At 36.8% G+C, this 22,347-nt stretch overlaps 1 protein-coding gene across 9 annotated transcripts in view; it reads right to left on the minus strand.

Annotated features, from left to right (window-relative positions):
- The window catches only part of MBTD1 (mbt domain containing 1), a 68,148-nt gene that overhangs the window by 14,360 nt on the left and 31,441 nt on the right, over positions 1-22,347 (minus strand). For 5 of the 9 annotated variants that reach the window (XM_082860504.1, XM_082860505.1, XM_082860498.1 and 2 more), the window contains 9 exons: positions 20,354-20,493; positions 18,969-19,083; positions 18,313-18,398; positions 7,807-7,924; positions 5,286-5,420; positions 4,926-5,014; positions 4,482-4,716; positions 3,819-3,874; positions 3,377-3,481 (listed from right to left, as the gene is read on the minus strand). In XM_082860504.1, coding sequence (XP_082716630.1) covers positions 3,377-3,481; positions 3,819-3,874; positions 4,482-4,716; positions 4,926-5,014; positions 5,286-5,420; positions 7,807-7,924; positions 18,313-18,398; positions 18,969-19,083; positions 20,354-20,493 — 1,079 coding nt within the window. The remainder of the gene's footprint in view (positions 1-3,376; positions 3,482-3,818; positions 3,875-4,481; positions 4,717-4,925; positions 5,015-5,285; positions 5,421-7,806; positions 7,925-18,312; positions 18,399-18,968; positions 19,084-20,353; positions 20,494-22,347) is intronic. The other 4 variants (XM_082860501.1, XM_082860500.1, XM_082860499.1 and 1 more) reach the window with 4 other exon arrangements.

The raw sequence follows: 22,347 nt of genomic DNA on the forward strand, positions 1-22,347 counted from the left end.
CATCCTTTGCACCTCAAATTGTTGTAAGTAGTAGTCCTTTCTTTGCCCCTCAAGACAAACTTCTCCATCTTGACCTATTGTCACTGGTACCTTGCTCCTAAAACACCATCTCTTATACTCTAATGTCTCCCAATTCCCATTACATTAAAAATATTTTATTTTGAAACAGTTCAAACTTACAGAAAAGATACAAGAATAATACAATGAATTCCTATATACTCTTCACCCAGAGACTCAATGCAAGTTATATACTATGTAACTCCTTGAAGTCTGACTTCTGTCCTGACCCTACTAAACTGCTAAATTCACCGATGACCTCCTAGTTTGTCAAATCCAGTGCCTTTTTTCCAACACTTCAGCCTCCCTTACAGTATTCCATACCAGTTGACTACTCAATTTTTTGAAACATTTATTCCCATACTCTCATTACATTACAGTCTACTGGTCCATCTTCTCACCTCTGTGTTCATTCCTTCACATTATTTTGGTGGCCACCCTTTCACCTCCAACTCTTGTTTCTGATTTTAGCCCTTTTCTTTTGTTTTCATGATGGCATCCACTCTTCAATGGTTGACTTTTATGCCAACAATTTCTCAAGTTTTATCATGAGTTTGTCACCCTCCCAGTGTCTCAGTCCTGCATTTTACCTGCATGCTGAACATATTCTCTGAGAGTTAGTACAGGGCATCAAACCAACAACTTCCTTCTCCTGCTCCTTTCAAAGGCAATCAATCACTGGGTCCCCACAGCTCTCCCTAGACATTCAGTCCCTTTATCCTTGTCATTAACTAACTCTCTCCCGATTATGTTGTTTGATATCATTGCTTTCAGCCTTCCTCTATGGACATCTCCCCTCTTACACAGTTAAACTTTCCTTTGGTATGAGCTCTGTTCATTCCAGAAACCTTTACCAACTTCTCCTGTTCATAAAGAAAACTCAGACAACCTGACCAAGCATTAAAGACTGCATAATCTAATTCCACATCATCTTTTTGTCTTTGCCTGCAGATTCCTTTCTCCTAGTTATTTCTACTATATTGGATATGTACACTAACTTTCTCTTCAACCTTAACAGCTCGAAGACCTCTGGAAAGGACTACCTCCACTCACATGGGATTCTTTTCTCCCTTTCTAAATACAGCTGACTGGATCAGGGGTTAGTATTCAACCTTCAGAGGACCAGGCCAAAGGGTGGGCTCAGTTGTTTAGATTCTCTCTCAGTAATTAGAATTAACAGACACAGAAACAGTAGTCAAACCATCGGTTGGAGATGGCACTGAAAGGTTGTGATACAGACAGGGACAGGGGCTACCATGTGCAGACTGAGTGAGCAGGACACCAAAAGAGAAAGAGTGAAAGAAGAGTGGTGCAGACACAGAGCATAGGTGGAATAAAGAGGCCCCTGAGAGATGGAGGATAACACTAAGTTTATGCCTTCCCAGGTCTCATCCCTGTGTCCTTGCCTGTCTGTGAGCGTGCCCATTGCAACCTTAGAGTAACTTTCCTAGAGCTCACTTGAGTGGGTTTCTGTTCCTTATAAACAAAAAGCCCGGTCCAAAATATTCAAAGCAACTTGTCTGATGTGTAATGTGTGCGAACCACTCTCCATTTCCTAAACGTGGCCTGTACTTTCCACTCTTGATGCTTTTGTGCATATTCACTTTCCATGGCACAGTTTCCTCCTGTATCTCTGCTTGGCAGAGTTTTTCCCATCCTTCAAGACAAAGTTTTCAAATGTCCTCTCTTCCATAAAGCTTTCCCTGATTCCTCTGAGAAGATGTGACCTCTTCTTTATTTGAATTCCAACAGTACTTGTACCTTTCTTAAATCATAGTTGATCTTGTATGTTAAACTTATTTTCATGCATCTTATCTCATTCTACAAGACTGTAAGCTTCTTAAAGTCCAAACCAAACCCAGCATGGCAAGAATTCATAAAGTATGTTCTGAGTGAAGCTGGGTATTCTACTCGCTGGACACTTATTTTCCTTTCACACAGAGCATGGCGCTGGTTCCCAAACCTGGCTGATTTTCAGAATTACCAAGATAACTTTTTATTTTCTTTATTTTTTAAACAAATACAGATATCTGGGCAATAATTCTTGTGATTCTGATTGAGTAGGTCTGGAGTAGGTCATGGAAATCTATGTTTTAAATAGTACCAGGTGGTCTGGATCACTAGTCAGGTGAAGAAGAAGAACAAGGGTTTGGAGCCTGTCTGGTCTAGCTGTGTGACCTGAACACAAGTGTCTGGGACATGGCAGCCATCACAACTGTTTTTTTTTTTTTTTAAATTTATTTATTTATATTTATTTTTTGCTGCATTGGGTCTTCATTGCTGCACGCAGGCTTTTTCTAGTTGCAGCAAGCAGGGGCTACTCTTCGTTGCAGTGCACAGCCTTCTCATTGAAGTGGCTTCTCCTGATGCAGAGCACGGGCTCTAGGCGCACGGGCTTCAGTAGTTGTGGTACATGGGCTCAGTAGTTGTGGCTTGCAGGCTCTAGAGCTCAGAGACAGTAGTTGTGGCACACGGACTTAGTTACTCCGTGGCATGTGGGATCTTCCCAGACCAGGGCTCGATCCCGTGTCCCTTGCATTGGCAGGCGGATTCTTAACCACTGCGCCACCATGGAAGCCCCATCACAACTGTTTTTAATTCTTCTGGCTTAAGGCTTAAAACTGTGTTGAAATGCAAATCACAATTTAGTTACACCTTTATGTAAGCAGATTCTGGATCAATGGTTCTTAACCTTGGTTGTACCTGAGAATCACCTGGGGACTTAAAAAAAAAAACAAAAAACCAATGCTAGGGCCCCAAACCAGACTGATTAAATCAGAATGGGGGTGCAGGGTCAGGGAAGAGGCCTAGCCAATGGTATTTTTTTTGTTCCCCAGGAGATTCTGATGCCTACTGAGAATTGAGAACCACTCTTCTACATCTTTTTACAAAAACAGTTTCAGAAGAGAGAAAAAAAGAGAAAAGAAGAAGTAAAGTACCACTAAAAGGGAAAAAAAAAAAGCACACAAAGGAAACGTAGGAAACTGAAGATAAACTTGGCCTTGTTACAAATTCTGTGTGGGACAAGCTTTGACCAGGAAGTAAGTTAAATAACTATTCCTCCTCTAACTTAAGGATATACTTCCATAAAATAAAGGTAGCAGACTCAAGATAACAATCTTGACAACAAGATATATAAAAAGAAAAGCCCCTAAGAGAATTCAAATTTATTTTGAAATTACTAGTAACGTTCTCCCCAGTGAAGATGCAGATGCACACATTTTATGTCAAAATGAATATGTTAGGGGACTCCTCCTCCTATTACCTTAAACCTCGCTCCTATAACTGCATTTCTATATTTTAAAACCTATTCTCTTACCTTTCTAATGGTCGCAACACATATTGTGGAAAGATTTAATGGGTCTATAGCTTCCAATTTCATTCCTTCCTTGAACCATTCCCCACTCTGGTCTACTTCTTTTACCTAAAGAATTACATGAAAGTACATCTACTGTCACAAGTGTTATCAGTTTAATAATTAAAATAATACCAAGTTGAAGAAGTTTACCAGATGAAAATACCAAGTGTCTTCTCCTACCTACCTAATATTATAACTCAAACTTCCATTAGGGAATAGAGAGAATTCAGGCAAATAGAATTGAAGAATAATTATAATCAACAGTTGTGACACATATGGATTACAAGGTCTTAATCCTTTTAGGTGAACATATGTAATTACGATTTCCATAATATCAGGAAAAAACCCACAACCCTATTTCAAACCTAATTTACAAATGAGGGTTCTTATAAAAACTTCTTACCTTAGCAAATAAATGTGGTGGTGTATCAAAATGTCCATCCTGTTTCTTTGTAATATCTACAAGGAAAAGTTACATACTAATCTGTCAGCATTTGTGGGAAGACCAAAAACCACGTTTCTTTGAAGGTTTCAAACTCACAAGGTATGTATACTCTAAAACATGGCAAAAATACATGCCTTCTACATTTATGGTGAATAGTATTCTTTAAAAGTCTTTCTCTCTTTAGAGTACATGTGCTGTTAAATACATTCAGCCAATCAGAATGCTGGAAATTCCCTAGTTAGGGAATTACAACTTTAGAAAGTACGTTTTAATGTGTTTAGTATTAAGCCTAACCACATTTAATTTCACTATTTCAACTAAAATTGAATGGAAAGGGAAAGGCTATCTTCAGTTCTTTCAAACAGGCTGGATAAAAAAGTGTAAGAAAACAAATGTAGTTGTGACCAAAAGTGCATTATTTTTTACTTGAGCACAAATGGAAGGAATATAAAGGAACTGTTAGGACATTAATATCCTGGTGTGAAACTTTCCTAATTAAGGTAGAATAAGCAGCCCCGGCAACTAGTTTTGATCTATGCTATTCTGCAGAGAGAAATAACCAAGTAGTACAATTTAGCCTCAATGATATTTTCAACAGGAGTTCTTGTGACAGGTGCTTACCAGATCTTTTGAATCGATGGCCTATGCTTCGAGACCAACCGATATGATGGATTAATGGGCTGTGCATATGGCACCAGAAGTCATCTGTTCTATCTTCACTCTCTTCATACACTAGTCTTAATCTTCCTCCAATTACACTTTCCACCACTGCCACTCGTGTTCGACACAAATGCCTCTTGTCAACCACTTCTACTCTCATGCAAGGTTTGAAAGGATACTGCATGCTCTCTGAAACCTTGAAACAAAAGCAGAACTGTTGGGAATTCATGACAAAGGTCTACAAATAATTTTAGTGTTGTACTATAAAAATACCGAGCGCACTCGATAGTTAACATAGGTCATCTGACTCACTAATTGAAACAATTCCTTAAAAAACTTCGAAGTTATTCCATTTTTTAGAGTTCTCATTTGCCACTTCAGTCCTTTCTAAGATCCTGTCTTTACCTTTTGTGAGAAATCGGGAGGAAGTGTTTTGGCACCAGTAAGTCGTTTCACTAGAAAAGCTTTCCAGTTTGTATACTTATGCTGAATAGCTAAAACAAAAGAAATAACCAGTTACACTTTAGCAAAGAATAGAATTGCTTCATAAACTGTTTGTTAAAAAAAAAAAAATAACAAATTTCCCTGCAATTAAAGTTCTCAAGAAGAGTAACAAAAATAGGGAAAATAAGCATGTCTTACTAGCAAGTAAGTTACTTGAAACCAAAAAACATTATTTTAATTTCTATGTCACTTTAACGTTACTAAGTGTAAAACTGCATTAAAGTGCAAATACTCTATAGTAAGGGTAAAGAAGCTACTCACTTCTGGGAGGGACAAGAGGTTTTCCACTGGCTGCACACCAACCAACTGGATGGATATCAGAACCACATATATTGCACCAGAAGTCCAGACCAGAGTCATTTTCAAATCCTTCATATCTTAAAAGGGCATTGTAGCCTGAAACCAACAAAGCAATTGCCACATAATAAGAAAACCAAATGAAATAAAACAGGATATAGTTGCTGGTAGCGGTTGTCAAATGTCAGTGAGCATCTGAAACAGATCCACGTGCAGGGCTTGTGAACAGACAGATAGCTGGGCCTCACACCCCAGAGATCCAGATTCAGCAGATCTTGGGTGAGCCTGAGAATCTGCATTATAACACGTTCCCAGAGGCTGCTGTCACTAATGGTATAGATGAAACTTTGAGAACTATCTGAACAATGTAATTAGTTTAACTGTTTTCAGAGCATGGCCTACTCCTCTGAATATATTTCAACTTGACCCATAGTTTCTTAAATTCTGGAAAAGAAATTCTCAGTGAAAAGAGGGGTGGGAAAGTTCTATTAGAATGTGTAGTTTTGGAAATAAAGAAGACTGTGGTAAGTTAGTATAAACTTGTTAAGTCACAGAAATCCAGTTAAAGTACATTTCAAAGAAACTGCTTTATCCAAGTGATCAGGTGACCAAATTATTATTGGATAATTTGGATGTGGCTCCTTTATTTAGGAGCCTAAACTTTTCTGTCTTGTTTATTTGGAAGTAAGATTTGAAAATGCGAGGTAAAAAAGTTCAGTAAACACAAATAAAAGTATGTGAAATCACTTAAAATCTATATGTACTAAACAAATCGGAAGAATTATTTCCTGAAAAGAACAAATAGTATACGATACATATTGTTTATAATTTAATAAACCTTGTATTGATAATAGATTAAGGTTTAATTTAAGGCCTTTAGTGGAATAAAAAAGGCCCAATAAACTTGTATTTCAGGCTGGGAGCTAAGTTCAGTCAGCATTTTCATGTGTTAATATTTACGATGAAAATTTATAGCATTACACTTTTAGTTTTAAAATTCAATAATTCACAGAACAACTCATGACTTTGCTAACTGTTGCTGATTCTGGGTTCATGATCAATATCAGGCTCACTTCTAAAATGTCATTAAAGGGGCTTAAAATGAGATATAAGGAGCAATGAGATAAAACAGAAATGTAAAACCAGATGGAAGATAGAAATAATTCTTGGATATTAAATACATTGATCTTTAGAGCCATTTAAATGCAACTGATTTAAACATCAAGCAAAAAAATATATACTGCTGTTTTCAATTAAGGTGTAGAGCATAATACAAGCGTTTAAAGAATGCTTATATAGCTGGGGAAATGTTTCAAGGAAAAGGTGGGAACTGAACTGGGTTAAATACGGTAAGTGAGAGACTGAGTAAAGGCATGGAGGTGACACAGAACATGCTGTATGAGAGAGGAGGAAAACTAATCTCACAAGAACAGATCATTTATGTTGGGGAACAATAAAAAATCTGGTCAGTGGTGTATGGTGAAACTCATCAGTAGCTGTAAATGCTGACCATCCTGATCCTTTAAGGACAAAGAAGGCATTAAAGACAGAAAGATGGAATTGAGATCATTTTTAGGTAAATTAAGTCTATCAGCAGTACATAGGGAGCAATACGCAGGGTGTATGGCGGAGAATGGCTGGAGATAAGCCTAGAAAGAGTAGGAGGAGTAAGATACCTCTTCCAGTAATCTCAGGACAACTTTTATCATCTGAGCGGCTGCTCCCCCTCTGAAGCACTAGTGTCCTACTGCACCACTCACTAAGCACCTTGTGTTAAAATGTATTCAATATTTAGCAGATGTGAGCTCGCTGAAAAAAACAAATCTTATACGTCTGCATGTCACCTGCCCACGGTGTCTAACACAGCAGACACCTAATGCATTTACTTCATGAACAACAATGTAATAAGGGCTGGGGTACTTGGAAGAGGTGGGAATGAAGAAAAAGGTAGTACCCAAAATAGATGAAATTTTCATCACTAGTTTACTTCTCATATTATGGACCATATCACTTTTTTTTAGTACTTCGACTTTTTTGTTACTTTCCAAAGCATCTCCCTCTATCAGGGGCTGGTAAACTATATATGGCCCACAGATCTGGCCTACTGCCTGATGTTTTTTAGTTTGCCATCTAAGAATGGTTTTTACATTTTTAAATAGCTGAAAAAAAAAATCAGAGGTAAAATAATATTTTATGACACATAACAATAAATAAAGTTTTACTGGAACACAGTCATGCCTATTCATTTACGTACTGCTTCGGCTGCCTCTATGCTATGATGGTAGAGTTAAATGGTTATGACAGAGACTGCATTGCTCACAAACCTGAAAATATTTACTGTCTGGTCTTTTACAGAAAAAAATTTGCTAACCTCTGCCCTACATCATACTTATCTGGCAATACTTGAAAATTTACAAATATGCTTTCTCATAAGTTACAAATATAATTGACATTTTTAAAGTAAATTATTACACATGCTTTTCACCTGCTAATTTTACAATCCCAGCAATCCAGAAGACTTTGGTAGGTAGGCTGCAGTCTGTATTGGGAACTTCTACTCTCACATTTTCTGAGATATCACCCCAGCAGGTCCCCATAGGTGCCTGTCATATAAAAATTATTAAATTATCATCTTATTAAATAAAGCCTAAAACACATCATTCAAAATTAAGCACTACTATCAGTCATGGAAACATTAAACTAAAAATACCGTTTAATTCATTCATTTTTCTCTAAAAATATAATTGTTATTCCCTGTGTCACAGAATTCTCTTTGGAAAAAGCCGACGTCAGGGACAAGCTCAAGATGAAGAGAATTCACATATATTAGAATAGATCCATGTCGAGTTCAAAATTCAAAACTGCCCTAAAACAAGACTTGAGCAGCAATTTTTGTAAAATCCAAATTACAAACTTGATAGTAGGTTTCAAAGGAAAAAGCTGATTTAAGAAATCCATTACTTTTAATATGAACTGAATGAATGTACTTTACCTTAACCTCTAATTTTAAAAGATCTGGTCAAAGAGCAGAAAGAAAGATAATTCCAATCAGCAATGTGGTTTCAGAAACGTAGAGAAACAAAACTTAGTTATCTATATTTTCAACTTCAGTTAAATTCATAGAATAGAAATATAGTCTGTTACAACTGACCTGTGGCAAAAGCACCAGATAAAGTTATTAAAAAGGTGGAGTGGAAGAGTTTTTGGAGAATCGTACCATGGTAAATTGTTAAATAATTTATTATTTCAAAATTTCTCATGCAGGAATTAACATAAACAAAGAGAAAACTTTCAGTGTTAGATCTGGTAATCAATAGCCTCCACGCAAATGGTTAAGATGGGGACTCAGAAAACCTATTAAATGAATACCATGAAGGGATTTTCCAAAACTTAATATGTTTCCAAATTACAATTTCCATTATATTTTAATCCTTAAATTTGAGGCAGTTTACAACTATTTGGAATTTAGCAATGGTTAACTAAACCAAATAAATGAATATAGGAATTTAAATGCTGATACTACCAAACAGTTTCTGCGGTCCTTGATAATCAGCTCCTCGTTAAATACAATTTAGAACCTTGATCACAGAAAAAAGGATTAGGTAAGGTTATAAAAGACCTGATAATATGAACAAATCAGGAAAAGACAAAATAGCTTCAAAGCTAAAAGATGACTAAACAAAGATATCCAAGAGTCACACAAACTAGTCCATCTGAACACTGGGCAAATGTCTTCCATGCAAGGCTGCTCATACTTGGGTGGATGCTAACCCAACAGGATTAGCTTAAAACAGCACTCAACCCTTATGCTCTCAATAGTTTAAGGAACTTCTGAAGGAGAGGAAGAAAATGTCAAACAACACTGAACTAGGATAAGTCTAGAAACCAAACACAGAATCAACTTACGGCTATTTTTTAAAGTAGCAAGCAATGAATATACTTCAGTCACTTGGAGACAGTGGCCTATCTCAACTATTTGTAATTCTGGAAGGATCCACATAACTATCTTCCCGAGCTGTGCAAAAAAATAATACATCTATTATGACTACCTCTTTCTGCTTTTTTTAAATTGAAAGAATGGACTCTTCAGGTTCTGCTATCTCCCCCTATATCATTCTAGACTGTAGGGCCATCCCTATTGCCAGCAGATATGATTAGAAAAGGAGAGGCTGGAAAGAAGATAGGTAACAGATTAAGCTACCATATATTAACACAAAGACCATGTGTTAATTTCTGTGAGGATGAACCAATTAGAGCAGACAGATGCAGTGAAATGTATGCATTAAATTAAGGTGGGATATCCATTCCTCTTTGTTTGGCTGCCAAATCTTGTGGAATGGGCTTTATTTTTCACTGAGAAGGAAGAAGCATGGGTATGCTGACAAGTTGTGTGTTAGGTGGGCACACTGTTAAATGAATTTGGCATACAGGACTGACTCCCTTTTGAGCTAGATGTGACAATGTCATACTGACTTTTTTTTTTAAGTCTTAACAATTGTTTGGAGAAAATAACTTCTGGTCACATTTTACGAAAGAGAATGTGTCAATATGCTCACTTAGAAAATAAAGTTAATGCTCACTTTAGTGGGGTATGTTATGTTTTGCTCCCTACAGTCTGGATTGGTATAGGAGAAAGTAGCAGAAAGTGACATTTGTTCTTGCCTGTAAGGTTGTGGTTCTGCTAGGCCCTCTTAAACCAATCCACATGGTTCACTCTAAGAAAAAAAATGAAGAAACAAAAACGAGCACCATAGTCATTGCATAGTATGTGCTCAATGTGTTGAAATAATAAAGTCATTTCATAGATATATCTGCCCTTTTGTTTAAAATGAATACTCTTAAGTGTGGAAGACTAAATGACCCAGGGCTTGAGAGCCATCTTCATCCAAGTCATCTGTCTTCTCTTGCTGGCAGGAGGGATACCTCTGAAAGTCTGGATTGGCATAGCATGAACTAGCAGAACCATAATTTACAGGTAACAACAAATTTACCTTCCAGACTCAGGACGAGAGGTCCACCTCAGGTTCCTCCCAAACCAAGAAGATCTGCTTCACCACTTCCTGCTCCAGGGCCACTCGTGAGGGCTATCTGGGAGCGACTCTCCTTCCCTGCAAGGTACGCTGTCATCAGGTCCTGCAGGACATGGCCAAATCCAAATGTTGAGGGCTCCCCAACACAAATATATGATAACCTCCACCTGACTGTCTATCTGTAAGAAAGTCATTGGGTGGAATTCTTACTTTTCTGTGCTTTAAGAATATTCCCAGATAGTCCAACAGCTCAGATGGCTAGTATTTAGACTCTCGGAGGGCTGACACACTGTACATGTGATGCTTTATGGGAGAAATACAGATTTCCCTCCACAGAGCTGACAACCTACAACTTTTGATAATCACAATCTTCAGCAGTGACAAAGAATTTAAGTGGGCAGAAGTTAGCCTTCAGGTTGCACATAGGTAACTATTATTGATCCTAATAATGATATGGCAAATATACAAAAAGCCACCATTAAAATACTTTGACTAATAGGCATTATGATGACTAAAATGAATCTAGTAGAGAAAGACAGACTATTATTTGGCCAAAAAGGGGAGAAAACATTATAGGAAATTAACTAGAAAGAAATTAGAACTCCTAAGTATTATTTGCTAGAACTGATAGGAAGCAGAAACAGAAAAAATAATTGATCCCTCTTTCCCCAGAAAGTCCACTCACCTTTTGATTTGATAACACAATCTATTGGGTTGGCCAAAAAGTTCGTTCAGTTTTTCCGTAAGCTGGCTCTAGTAGCCCTTAGTTGTCTTTAACTTCATTTGAAACAATTTTGTTAGACTGTATTGTGACAGCTGTCGTATCAGTGTGCACTTAAAAAAAAAAAACTTGTCAAAACTGGTGAATTTTTGTGTAGCCATTTTAATATTGAAGATGGAAGAAAAAAAGCAAAGTTTTCAGCGTTATCATGCTTTATTATTTCAAGAAAGGTAAAAACGCAACTAAAACGCAAAAAAAGATTTGTGCAGTGTATGGAGAAGGTGCTGTGACTGATGGAATGTGTCAGTGGTTTGCGAAGTTTTGTGCTGGAGACTTCTTGCTGGATGATGCTCCACGGTCAGGCAGACCAGTTGAAGTTGACAGCCATCAAACTGAGACATTAATTGAGAACAATTAACACTATACCACGCAGGAGATAGCCAACATACTCAGAATATCCAAATCAAGCACTGAAAATCATTTGCACCCGCTTGGTTATGTTAATCGCTTTGGTGTTTGGGTTCCACGTAAGTTAAGTGAAAAAAACCTTCTTAACCGTATTTCTGCATGGGATTCTCTACTGAAATGTAATGAAAACGTTCCATTTTTAAAACAAATTGTGACGGGTGATGAAAAGTGGATACTGTATAATAATGTGGAATGGAAGAGATCATGGGACAAGCGAAATGAACCACTACCAACCACACCAAAGGCCGGTCTTCAACCAAAGAAGGTGATGCTGTGTACATGGTGGGAACGGAAGGGAGTCCTCTATGATGAGCTCCTTCCGAAAAGCCAAAAGATTAATTCCAACAAGGACTGCTCCCAATTAGACCAACTGGAAGCAGCACTTTGCATCGGCAAAGCATCCGGAATTAGTCAACAGAAAATGCATAATCTTCCATCAGGATAATACAAGACCACGTGTTTCTTTGATGACCAGGCAAAAACTGTTACAGTTTGGTTGGGAAGTTCTGATTCATCCGCCGTATTCACCAGACACTGCACCTTTGGATTTCTACTTACTTCGGTCTTTACAAAATTCTCTTAATGGAAATAATTTCAATTCCCTGGAAGACTAAAAGGTACCTGGAACAGTTCTTTGCTCAAAAAGATAAAGCTTTGGGAAGATGGAATTATGAAGCTGCCTGAAAAAATGGCAGAAGGTAGTGGAACAGAACAGTGAATATGTTGTTCAATAAAGTTCTTGGTGAAAATGAAAAATGTGTATTCTTATTTTTACTTAAAAACCGAAGGAACTTTTTGGCCATCCCAATACGTTTTGGGGTGGTGGTAGCAGGGGGATAGGGAGTACAAGGAAAGTTCAAAAGTAAAATGGGATGTTTGGGGTGAAAGTAAGATTAAGAATGAGGGAATGCTAGTGTATGTAAAAAGAGACAGGAAGCAGTGGTTACTAATTTGAAAGGCATAAACAGCCCATAATTAAAAAAAAACATATCAAATGAAAATAATCTAGATTATTTAGGCCTTCCTTAAAACAGGTGATTTTTATTATATCAGAGTCCACTGCTTTCCTGCAGAGAATCTATTTTGTGGCAACACTCATAATAGCTAAACTGGATGGAGTACTAACAAGTACCAGAAACTAATTTAAGTCTTATTTCCATTAGAAAGAAGTTTTGCAATCTAGGATGACATACTGAAGATTCTAACTTTAGTTAAAATGGATGTGAAATCACATTTATTTTCAATTTTCAATGGAGTTATGTATGCATGGTTAAGGCTAGGGAAAAAAACAAAGAATAATTTTATTTGAAAGAGATTATTTTAGTAATAAATACACACCTGAGAAATAAATCATGAGTTTTACTATAAGCTACTGTTACCGCACATACACAAACAAAAAGGTTTCTGTTTTTGTCCTTAAAATCCAAAAATATACTTGTAATATGTGTTGCAAAGAAATATGGATAACCTTATCCCCTTCAAAATAGCTGGCATACAGGTCTGGTACCAAAGAGAGGATTAGAAAACATCATGTAGGGCTTCCCCGGTGGCGCAGTGGTTGAGAGTCCACCTGCTGATACAGGGGACACAGGTTTGTGCCCTGGTCCAGGAGGATCCCACATGCCGCGGAGCGGCTGGGCCCGTGAGCCGTGGCTGCTGAGCCTGCGCTCCGCAACGGGAGAGGCCACAACAGTGAGAGGCCCGCGTACCGCAAAAAAAAAAAAAAAACAAAAACAGAAAACATCATGTAAGCAATACAAGCTGATATCTGTGGAGAAAGGATGAAATAGTATAGTAAACGCAGCTTTAAAGTTATGGCACGCACGTGTGCAAAGGACCTTTTTAAAAAATACCTAACTACAACTATTTTCAAGGGAGAAGAAAGTAGGATGATTACATTTCTGGTTTGGCAATGACAGTTATCAACAAGACACCAGAGTATATAGTCCAGGTACCAAACAAAAGAAATCTGAAGTCTGTAAATACATAACTAAAGGAATATGATTTTAGCTTTTTATGATTCACGTACATTTGATATTAGCACATTTTGGCCTGTGCTGTAATGCTTAGGAAAGACATATTCTACCTGATTTTTTTTTTTGGCCATGCCATGTGGCTTGTGGGATCTCAGCTCTCTGACCAGGGATTGAACCCAGGCCAAGGCAGTGAAAGCCCGGAATTCTAATCATTAGGCCACCACGGAACTCTCTGTACTTGATTTTATAAGGCAAATAATGGGGAGCAGGAGTGCTTCTATTTAAAAGACTATAATATTAAAAAAATTAAGAATGCTTTAAAGCTAAATGTTCTGCATACACAGAACAACTCTCTTGGTTTCAAACATAAATTGTCAATAGGAGAAAATAGTCTGTGCATTTCATTAACGTGGGGCACCTAACTGGCATGTGATACTGCAGTATTATTTTGGAGATTGTTCCACAGTTAGTAAAGATAAGGCTAAAAGGTGCTTTTAGAAGCTGTGAAATAAAAAAATGTATGTATTAGTCTCTGGCCCTGCTCCTGGCACAGAGGTCTTAACAGCCTTCGTAATTATCTAAGTGATAAGAGTACTAGAGGTATCTTTTCTTTTAATATTTGATCTTTGACCCTAATTCCAAGACATAGACCTCCTAAATCCTTTGGAATTTCTTGGGTGATAAGAGTGTCTTTTGTTCTAATGAGGCAACTCTTTGTGGGCCCCTAGATAGCTTCAGGATGGGAGCTGGTCACCACATAGATCAAACTATGATTAGAAGCTTGGAACTTTCAGCCCCATCACCCATCCTCCAGGAAAGGGAGAGGGGTTAGAGACTGAGTTAATGACTTATTATGCCTATGTGATGAAGCCTCCATAAAAATCCCAATACACAGGATTTGGAGAGCTTCTGGGTTGGTGGATAAGTAAAGGTGCTAGGAGAGTGGTGCACCTCGGAGGGTATGGAAATTATGCCCCTTCTCATATACCTTGCCCTACACATCTCTTCATCTGACTGTTCATCTCTTTTATTATATCCTTAATAATGAAACAGTAAACCTAAGTGTTTCCCTGAATTCTGTGAGCCATTCTAGCAAATTATCAAACCCAAGGAAGGAGCATGGGAACTCTGATTTACAGCTATCTGCCAGAAGTAGAGGTGACAATGTGGGATTTGCAACTGGTGTCTGAAGTAGGGGCAGTCTTGTGGGACTGAGTCCGTAAGTGTGGGATCTGATGCTAACTCCCAACAGACAGTGTCAGAATTGAACTAAACTGTAGGACACCCAAGCTGGTGTCACAGAAATGCTTGATATGAGGAAACCCACACATCTGGTATCAGCAGCACTGTGTGGTCGAGTTGTGTAAGTAAAGGGGGAGCACAGGAGGGTTTTCCTATAGGGGCTTAATTCAAAACTATGTTAAAACCCGAATAAGAAAAACTGCGTGAGAAAAAGCAGGTTAAAGCCCAAAGTTGAAAATTTCAATCCAGCTACTGAAAAATGTAGCAAGAGTTTCTTCATTTATAATAAGAGATGGAGTAGATGAGCTAGATGATTTTTAAGATAACTTACAGCTTTGTGACCATATGATTTAGGATTAATTAAAAATGATATTACCTAACACCTGAAACCAACACAAGATTGTAAATAAACTATACTCCAATAAAAAATTTTTTTAAAATGGTATTAACCTAATTCAGTGGTTTCCAACCTCAGAGACTGCCAAAGAAGGGAAAGCCAAGGGTCAGGGGCCAAGGCTCCAGCCATACCACCCTACTCTTGCCAGACCAATCAGTATAACTTCCCCTTATGCTAGCTATGTTTATTAGGGAAAGCGGGAATCGTAATGCTTTAAAAAAAAAAGTCTGAAAACTACCACCTAGATGAAATGAAAGTTGCATCAGATATACAGCAATCGTAATATACAGGTTTCTAAGTAGATATATTTAATGACAACTGGGCTCCATTTACACTGATAATTATAAAAAATGTCAAACACTGTTGTAATTGAGTGATTAAGTATAAACCATTATGCACAATTACAGCAATATTCAAAGAGAATATTGTCCTATGATATACTTTGCAGAAACTTCCCAGAAATTTAAAGACAGACCATGGAAAAGAGGAATTCTACTGAAATTCTTTGGTTTAAGAACTAATCACTATCATTTTTAAGTGCTGGAAAATATATTTACCTCGGGTCCCTACTGCAGAGGTTGAGTTACCTTAAAGAAGCAAGGCAGTCAAAGCTGTGACACCACCCCCACCCCCAAATCCTGGTTCAACCAGAACAGCTCTGTTTCCATGTACACATTGAATTTTTGTTTGTTTGTTTGTTTTTGGCAGTGCCACTGCCTTGCAAGCCGCGTGATCTAAGTTCCCCAACCAGGGATGGAACCTGGGTCCCAGCAGTGAAAGCACCGAGTCCTAACCACCGGACTGCTAGGGAATTCCCACAGATTGAATGTGTTAAAAACTTATGCTTGAAAAATGAATCCCCTAGGCTTCCCTGGTGGTGCAGTGGTTGAGGGTCCGCCTGCCGACGCAGGGGACACGGGTTCGTGCCCCGGTCCGGGAAGATCCCACGTGCCGCGGAACGGCTGGGCCCATGAGCCATGGCCGCTGAGCCTGCGCGTCTGGAGCCTGTGCTCCGCAACGGGAGAAGCCACAACAGTGAGAGGCCCGCGTACCACAAAAAAAAAAAAAAAAAAGAATCCCCTAGGAGCAGGGAAAGGCTCCCAACCTGCGCTCAAGTTGGAGACAACGCAGGTGTAGAGTGTGGAGGAAGAGGCCCCACAGATGAACCAGTGTTAGAGCAGGCATCAAGTGTTAGAAGATTAGAAGACTGATGATTCAAGGCAGGACCTTGTGTTTGCAGCTGCTCCTGGCAATAGGTTTTCTAAAGCTAAAGCCAGTAATTCTCCTTGGAGACCCCAAAAACTATCTAAGGGGGAGAATCATGAAGAGTCAACTCTAAAGGACAAAAATCAAGTACAGCACAAAGTCTGACCTCCTAAACCAAATGACTTCAAATAAAAATGCTCGTTAAAGCAACAAAGCAAACTCATTTTGTACTAAAATATATTAAGACATTAGCAGTATAAAATGTTTCCTATTTGGTAAGGAGAAGGCAGTAAAGGAAGATGAGTGGAGCAGGAAGGCACTGGGTGACAGATACGTTGCTTCTGAATGAGAAACAGGAGGTCCCACAGTATCATTATTAATCATACAGCTAAGGCTACCTGCTCTATTCTATATGATAGAACATTTTAATCTTAAAAAAGCAGAGTCAAAAAAAAATCTGTTTCATTATAATAGAGATTTTCTTGCAAAGAACTTTAACATAGTATTACTATTCAAAGATACGGACATGAAATAAAATATTATACTTTTGGGACTTCGAAATGCTATTTTAAAAAATATCCTGACTACTTATATAAAATAGCTGAACATGGCTTATGATATTAAAACCTAAAAAAACAAAATATTAAAATAAAGATAGGAAAAGAGATAAAGGATACTCAGAAGGAGACAACAGACAAATGTCCCAGGAATCTGGGATGAAAGAGTTATTATAACTGAGAACTTAATCTAATTCTTATCTTCTTAGTACCAAAAAGAACTATCTCAAGAGAGGAGAGTTAAAGACTTGCTTTGTAATTCTCATGAAAGCTGCTGTTGCCATGTATTTAACGTATCTCATAAACATGACACTACTATCAACACTACAGTAAAATATATCAGCTACTGTATACTAAGGTAAAGTATCTAAGATTCCACTTAGGCTGATTCAGATGGTCAGCATGCCACCGACTAAGGGCTTAACACCTGGACTTTTAAGAAAGAAAACTTAGCAAATGAATGAATTTGGCTTTAATTCATATTTCTACCACTGAATTAATATGTTTGGCCTTGATCAACATCCTTTATTGGACACAAATGAATTAAAATTCATTTGGATTTCTACAGCAAGAACTCAAGCTCAGTTTTGTTCACATGCTATTATTTAACAGTAAAGCCCTAAGTTAACAATATGTTAAGTGTACACAAAATTTCATTCATCAACTTTCTAAATTCTCTTTCCTTCTTATACATGGTCAGTAGCAGATAGAACCTTTAAATATAAATTAAGCTTACAGTAAGGTTAAAAAAAGTATTGAAGAGAATTAATCAGATAACTGAATCAAAAGGAATGAAATCAAAAGGAAAGAATTTATCATTAGATACATTTTAAACATAACTCTCAATTACTTCAGATGTTCTGTGACACTACTTGTTAAAAAGAACATCTCCCAACAGATCATTTCAGCCCGCGATACTGTATGCCTAATAGTTCCTTCTTTGTTCTTATGATTTTACATTTGAGACAAAACAAAACTAGAAGATCTTTCCTTTTCTCAATTATTAGGTCAAATCACAAAAATTTAGGTAACATATACAATGCATGGTTTCTATGAGGTTGAACCATATGACTTTGCCAATATACAACTATTTTTGAAACACAAAACCAGCAATTTTATATGGTTCAACTTAATACGAAAATTGGATGAGACTAGTGGCTTTCCCCGTTTGAAACAATTTCAACTTGCAATGTCTTTATAGGAAACTTTTACTTATATAACTTAGAGAAGTTATGTAACTATTCATAGTACAATAATTAATAAAAAAAGAAACATTTCCATTACAACGTATAAAATAAAGACCTTCTAAGGATAAGATGATTAAATGCCATTGTGCCTTCAGATTTAAACAATGACTAAGCATTTCAACATAAGCTGAGAAATTCCATACTCACATGTTTAAAGCAGGTAACTGGAGCTGCTATAAAGCTATTGCTACTGATGTAGTTACCCCAGCTGAAACCTTCCATGGAGACTGCTACTGAAATAAAATAAATTTAGATATATTACAGTTCTCAAATTTGTAAGAAGGCTATTATTTTAAAATGTGAAATGACATAAATTTATCACCTCTGAAGAAAGTTTCTTCTATAAAGACAGAACTTCTCTAAATAAACATGAATTTTAGCATATATCATATTTGCAAACAAATAGCAGTTTAACTCTTCTATATACAACATATGCTCCTTGGGAAGTGAGGCAAGAGCTCTCCAGTTATAAGAAACAAAGAACAGCGGAGAGCAGATACCTTCTGGCTAACAAATGCCGTTCTGGCTGCTCTTGTGTTTTATTCCCATGCAGCTGTTACCGTGCACGTCAATGAGATTTCTATCCAGTATCCACCACCTAATAGCACCATAACTTGTGAACACTATTCTATTCTAGAATAATTTACTGAAACCAAAACCACTACCAGGAAGCCCAGTGTCATAATGTGCAAATACAGTACACAAATAGCTTAGTTAACAGAATCCAAAATTAAAATGTTATTAATTAAAACTAGATGAATCAGTACCAAATATTTCACCTCCACTACATTCACCCATATTACCTGATTTAGTCTTTGCTTGATTTTGCAAGGTAGCTTGATACTGAGCATATGCAGCTAGTTTAGCAACTAAAGGTTGTTTCTGAAGAACTTTTGCTTTCTTTGTTGGAGGCTTACCCTAAAACAAGAAGAGTTAAGTAAATAGGATTCTTTCTCATCCTCCCACCCCCAAATCTGAAAACTAACTCGATTGCATACTACTCATTCTGCTTAAGTAAACATCGAGGGTTTAGAAAATTATTAAAGCAGAGGAAACATACAAGGAATTTTAACATGAGAAATGTTTTCTGGAGTTCTGCTACAATGTAGATACGTAATATGGGTAGCAGAGCTGGCACAGACTAAAATAGCAATATGCAAATTAATATGTTAATAAAAAATTATATCCCATAAGATGTTAAAATATAGGCTGTGGTGGATAATTCATTCCTTCTTGTACTAGATAAAACCAGTGGTTATTCACTCATGCAGGTTGCCAAGCATTGCTATTCATATAAGAAAAGATAATTTAATGTTTAAAGAGCAAGTGACTGAGGTTTATACCTTTAGCGCTAACGCAAAAGATCAATGACAAAATGATCATGGGCCAAATTCAGTGTGACAAACTGCCATCCATTTGGGTACAGACCATTGCTCAGGATCTTTAGGTACTGTCTATCTGAAATATAGAAATACATCTAAGTGATGTATTTCCTTGATCTGGGGAATTTAAATAATCCTCTCAGTGCTATGTAATGATCACAATAAGGTAAAGAAGAATATGAAAAATGTGATCATTCAAATAAAATATATTACAAATATCAGTTACGTGATGCCTTTAAAAAGTAGTTTATATGCTACAATAGTAATAACTTAGTCAAATGGTCAAATCTCCAGTCATTTTGTAGGCACTGACGTGCATTTACAGAAAGATGATTTGCCTTTTGTATTATGAATTTTTCCAAAAAGTTAGTTGGATTAACCAAATACACTTGGTCAAGGTATCAAATGGGTTACAATCAAAAATACAAACCAAAGATGATGGAAAAATAAAACCAAAGGGTAAATCATTCCCCCTCCCAACACTGAAAGTTTCTACTTTGATGTTAACTCCAAAGAAAATCAGGGGGAAAAATGGCTTCAATTCATATATATCTAAAGATGTTTATTACATCTATACTTATTTAGAAAAAAGACACAAACAAGTCATAGTTTATTTTGGATAGTATGCCTTCTCTACTTATAACAGCTACTCAATTTTATAGAATGAACATATTTCTTTAAAATGTGGGGTATAAAATGATAACTGGCCAATTGGGCAAAGGTGAAGTGCAACGAATCACAATCAAATGACAGATAAACAGTGAAAGCCATAGAAATAACAGATATAAAGAATAAGGTTTCTGTACCGTTACCTGAAGTCTGGCCAAAATGCTTGCCTTCTTGGAGTTTGACGAGTAACTTCTTGAACATGAAACACTGCAGAAACGCTTTGTTTTAGAGTAAAAAGCATCTCGCACACCAACCATCCCACACATTTCGCAGGTAGCTAATTAACAAAAACACTGGTGTTATGATCATATAATAAAACCAACTTTCATCTAACAGTTTAATAATTTCTCCAATTATCTAAAGGTTTTAATTTAAAAAATTTCTTTAAAGCAGATAGAAAATTTCTTCTATCTGATACATAAATGATATAAAAACCTAATAAAAGGTAGGGGAAAGACTGGAATGATACCACAGCTACAGGCTCCAGAAGGTCTGACAATAGCTTAAGGTCTGAAAGGGCTTTAAAAAGGGTCAAAAGACTCACAAACAAATATAAGTTAGATTCAACTAACATTTCCTTAGTGCTCACCTTGTGCCAGACATTATAAGCTCTGATGTTTGAAAGGATTATAAACAAAAGATTAAAAAAAGTGCAACACAACTGAAGATTAATACAAAGTGCAGCACAGGTCTTTAAAATACTGTAAAGACTGAAACATAAAAATGGCCAACTCAGAAAACTGCTAAAGGCAATATGAGGATTCTCTCAAGTTATATTCAGGAGACGAGAGAAACAGGATAGGTTCAAAGCTTGAAGTATGTGCACTATTATTAACTGATAATAGAGGGCAACAAAACTCTAACCACTAGTGGGTCTCTTTTGTAAACTAGCATAATGGACAATAATTTGAAAGGCAGAATTAGAAGAACAGGGTAGTAAGAAGTGAAGCTCAAAAAAGATACATAGGTTGTGGGATTGCTGAATTACAAAACAGTTCTATTTTTAAATTTTTGAGGAATAACCATACTGTTTTCAATATGGCTATACCAATTTACATTACCACCAAGAGTTTATAAGACTCCCTTTTTCCACATCCTCCTCAACATTTGTTATCTCTTGTCTTTTTGATACTAGCCATCCTAACAGGTATGAGGTGATATCTCATTGTGGTTTTGATCTTCATTTCCCTGATGACTAGTGATGCTGAGCACATTTTCCTGTACTATTGGCCATTTGCATGCCTTTTTCGGAAAAATGTCTATTCAGGTCCTTTGTCCATTTTTAAATTGGATTATTTGCTTTTTTGGCTTTTGAGTTGTATGAGTCCTTTATATATTTTGGATATTAACCCCTTATCAAATATATGGTTTACAAATATTTTCTCCCACTCTGTAGGTTGCCTTTTCAATTTACTGTTTCCTTTGCTGAGCAGAACCTCTTTAGTTTAATGTAACCTCACTGCTTATTTTAGCTTTTGTTGCCTTGTGCTTTTGGTGTCTTATCCAAGAAATCACTGCTAAGACCAACGTCAAGGAGCTTCTTTCTTATGTTTTCTTCTAGGAGTTTTATAGTTTCAGGTCTTACATTTAAGTCTTTAATCCACTTTCAAGTTAATTTTTGTGAGTGGTATAAGATAGGGGTCCAGTTTTTCTTTTGCATGTGGGTATCAAATTTCCCAACACCATTTACTGAAAAGACTATCCTTTCCCCATTGTGTGTTCTTGTTGCCCTTATCAAAAATTAGTTGACTGCAACTCAGTATCTCAAAGAGATATCTGCCCTCCCATGTTCACTGTAGCATTATTCACAATAGCCAAGTTATGGAAACACACTAAACGTCTTTTGATGGATGAGTGGATAAAAAAAAAATGTGGTATATATCTATATATAGACAGATAGATATGGTATCCATATATATGGAATATTATTCATTAAATTGGAATATTATTCATTATAATTGAGTATTATTCAGCCATAGAAAGAAGGAAATACTGTCATTTCTGACAACATGGACAAAACTGGAGGGGATTATGCTAAGTGAAATAAGCCAGAAAGAGAAAGACAAATAGTGTATGGTATCACTTATATGTGGAAACTTAAAAAAAGAAAGCCCATTTCATAGAATGGTGT

This window comes from Leucopleurus acutus, assembly GCF_964270905.1.
Source record: "Leucopleurus acutus genome assembly, chromosome: 19".
Classification (NCBI taxonomy): Eukaryota; Metazoa; Chordata; class Mammalia; order Artiodactyla; family Delphinidae; genus Leucopleurus; species Leucopleurus acutus.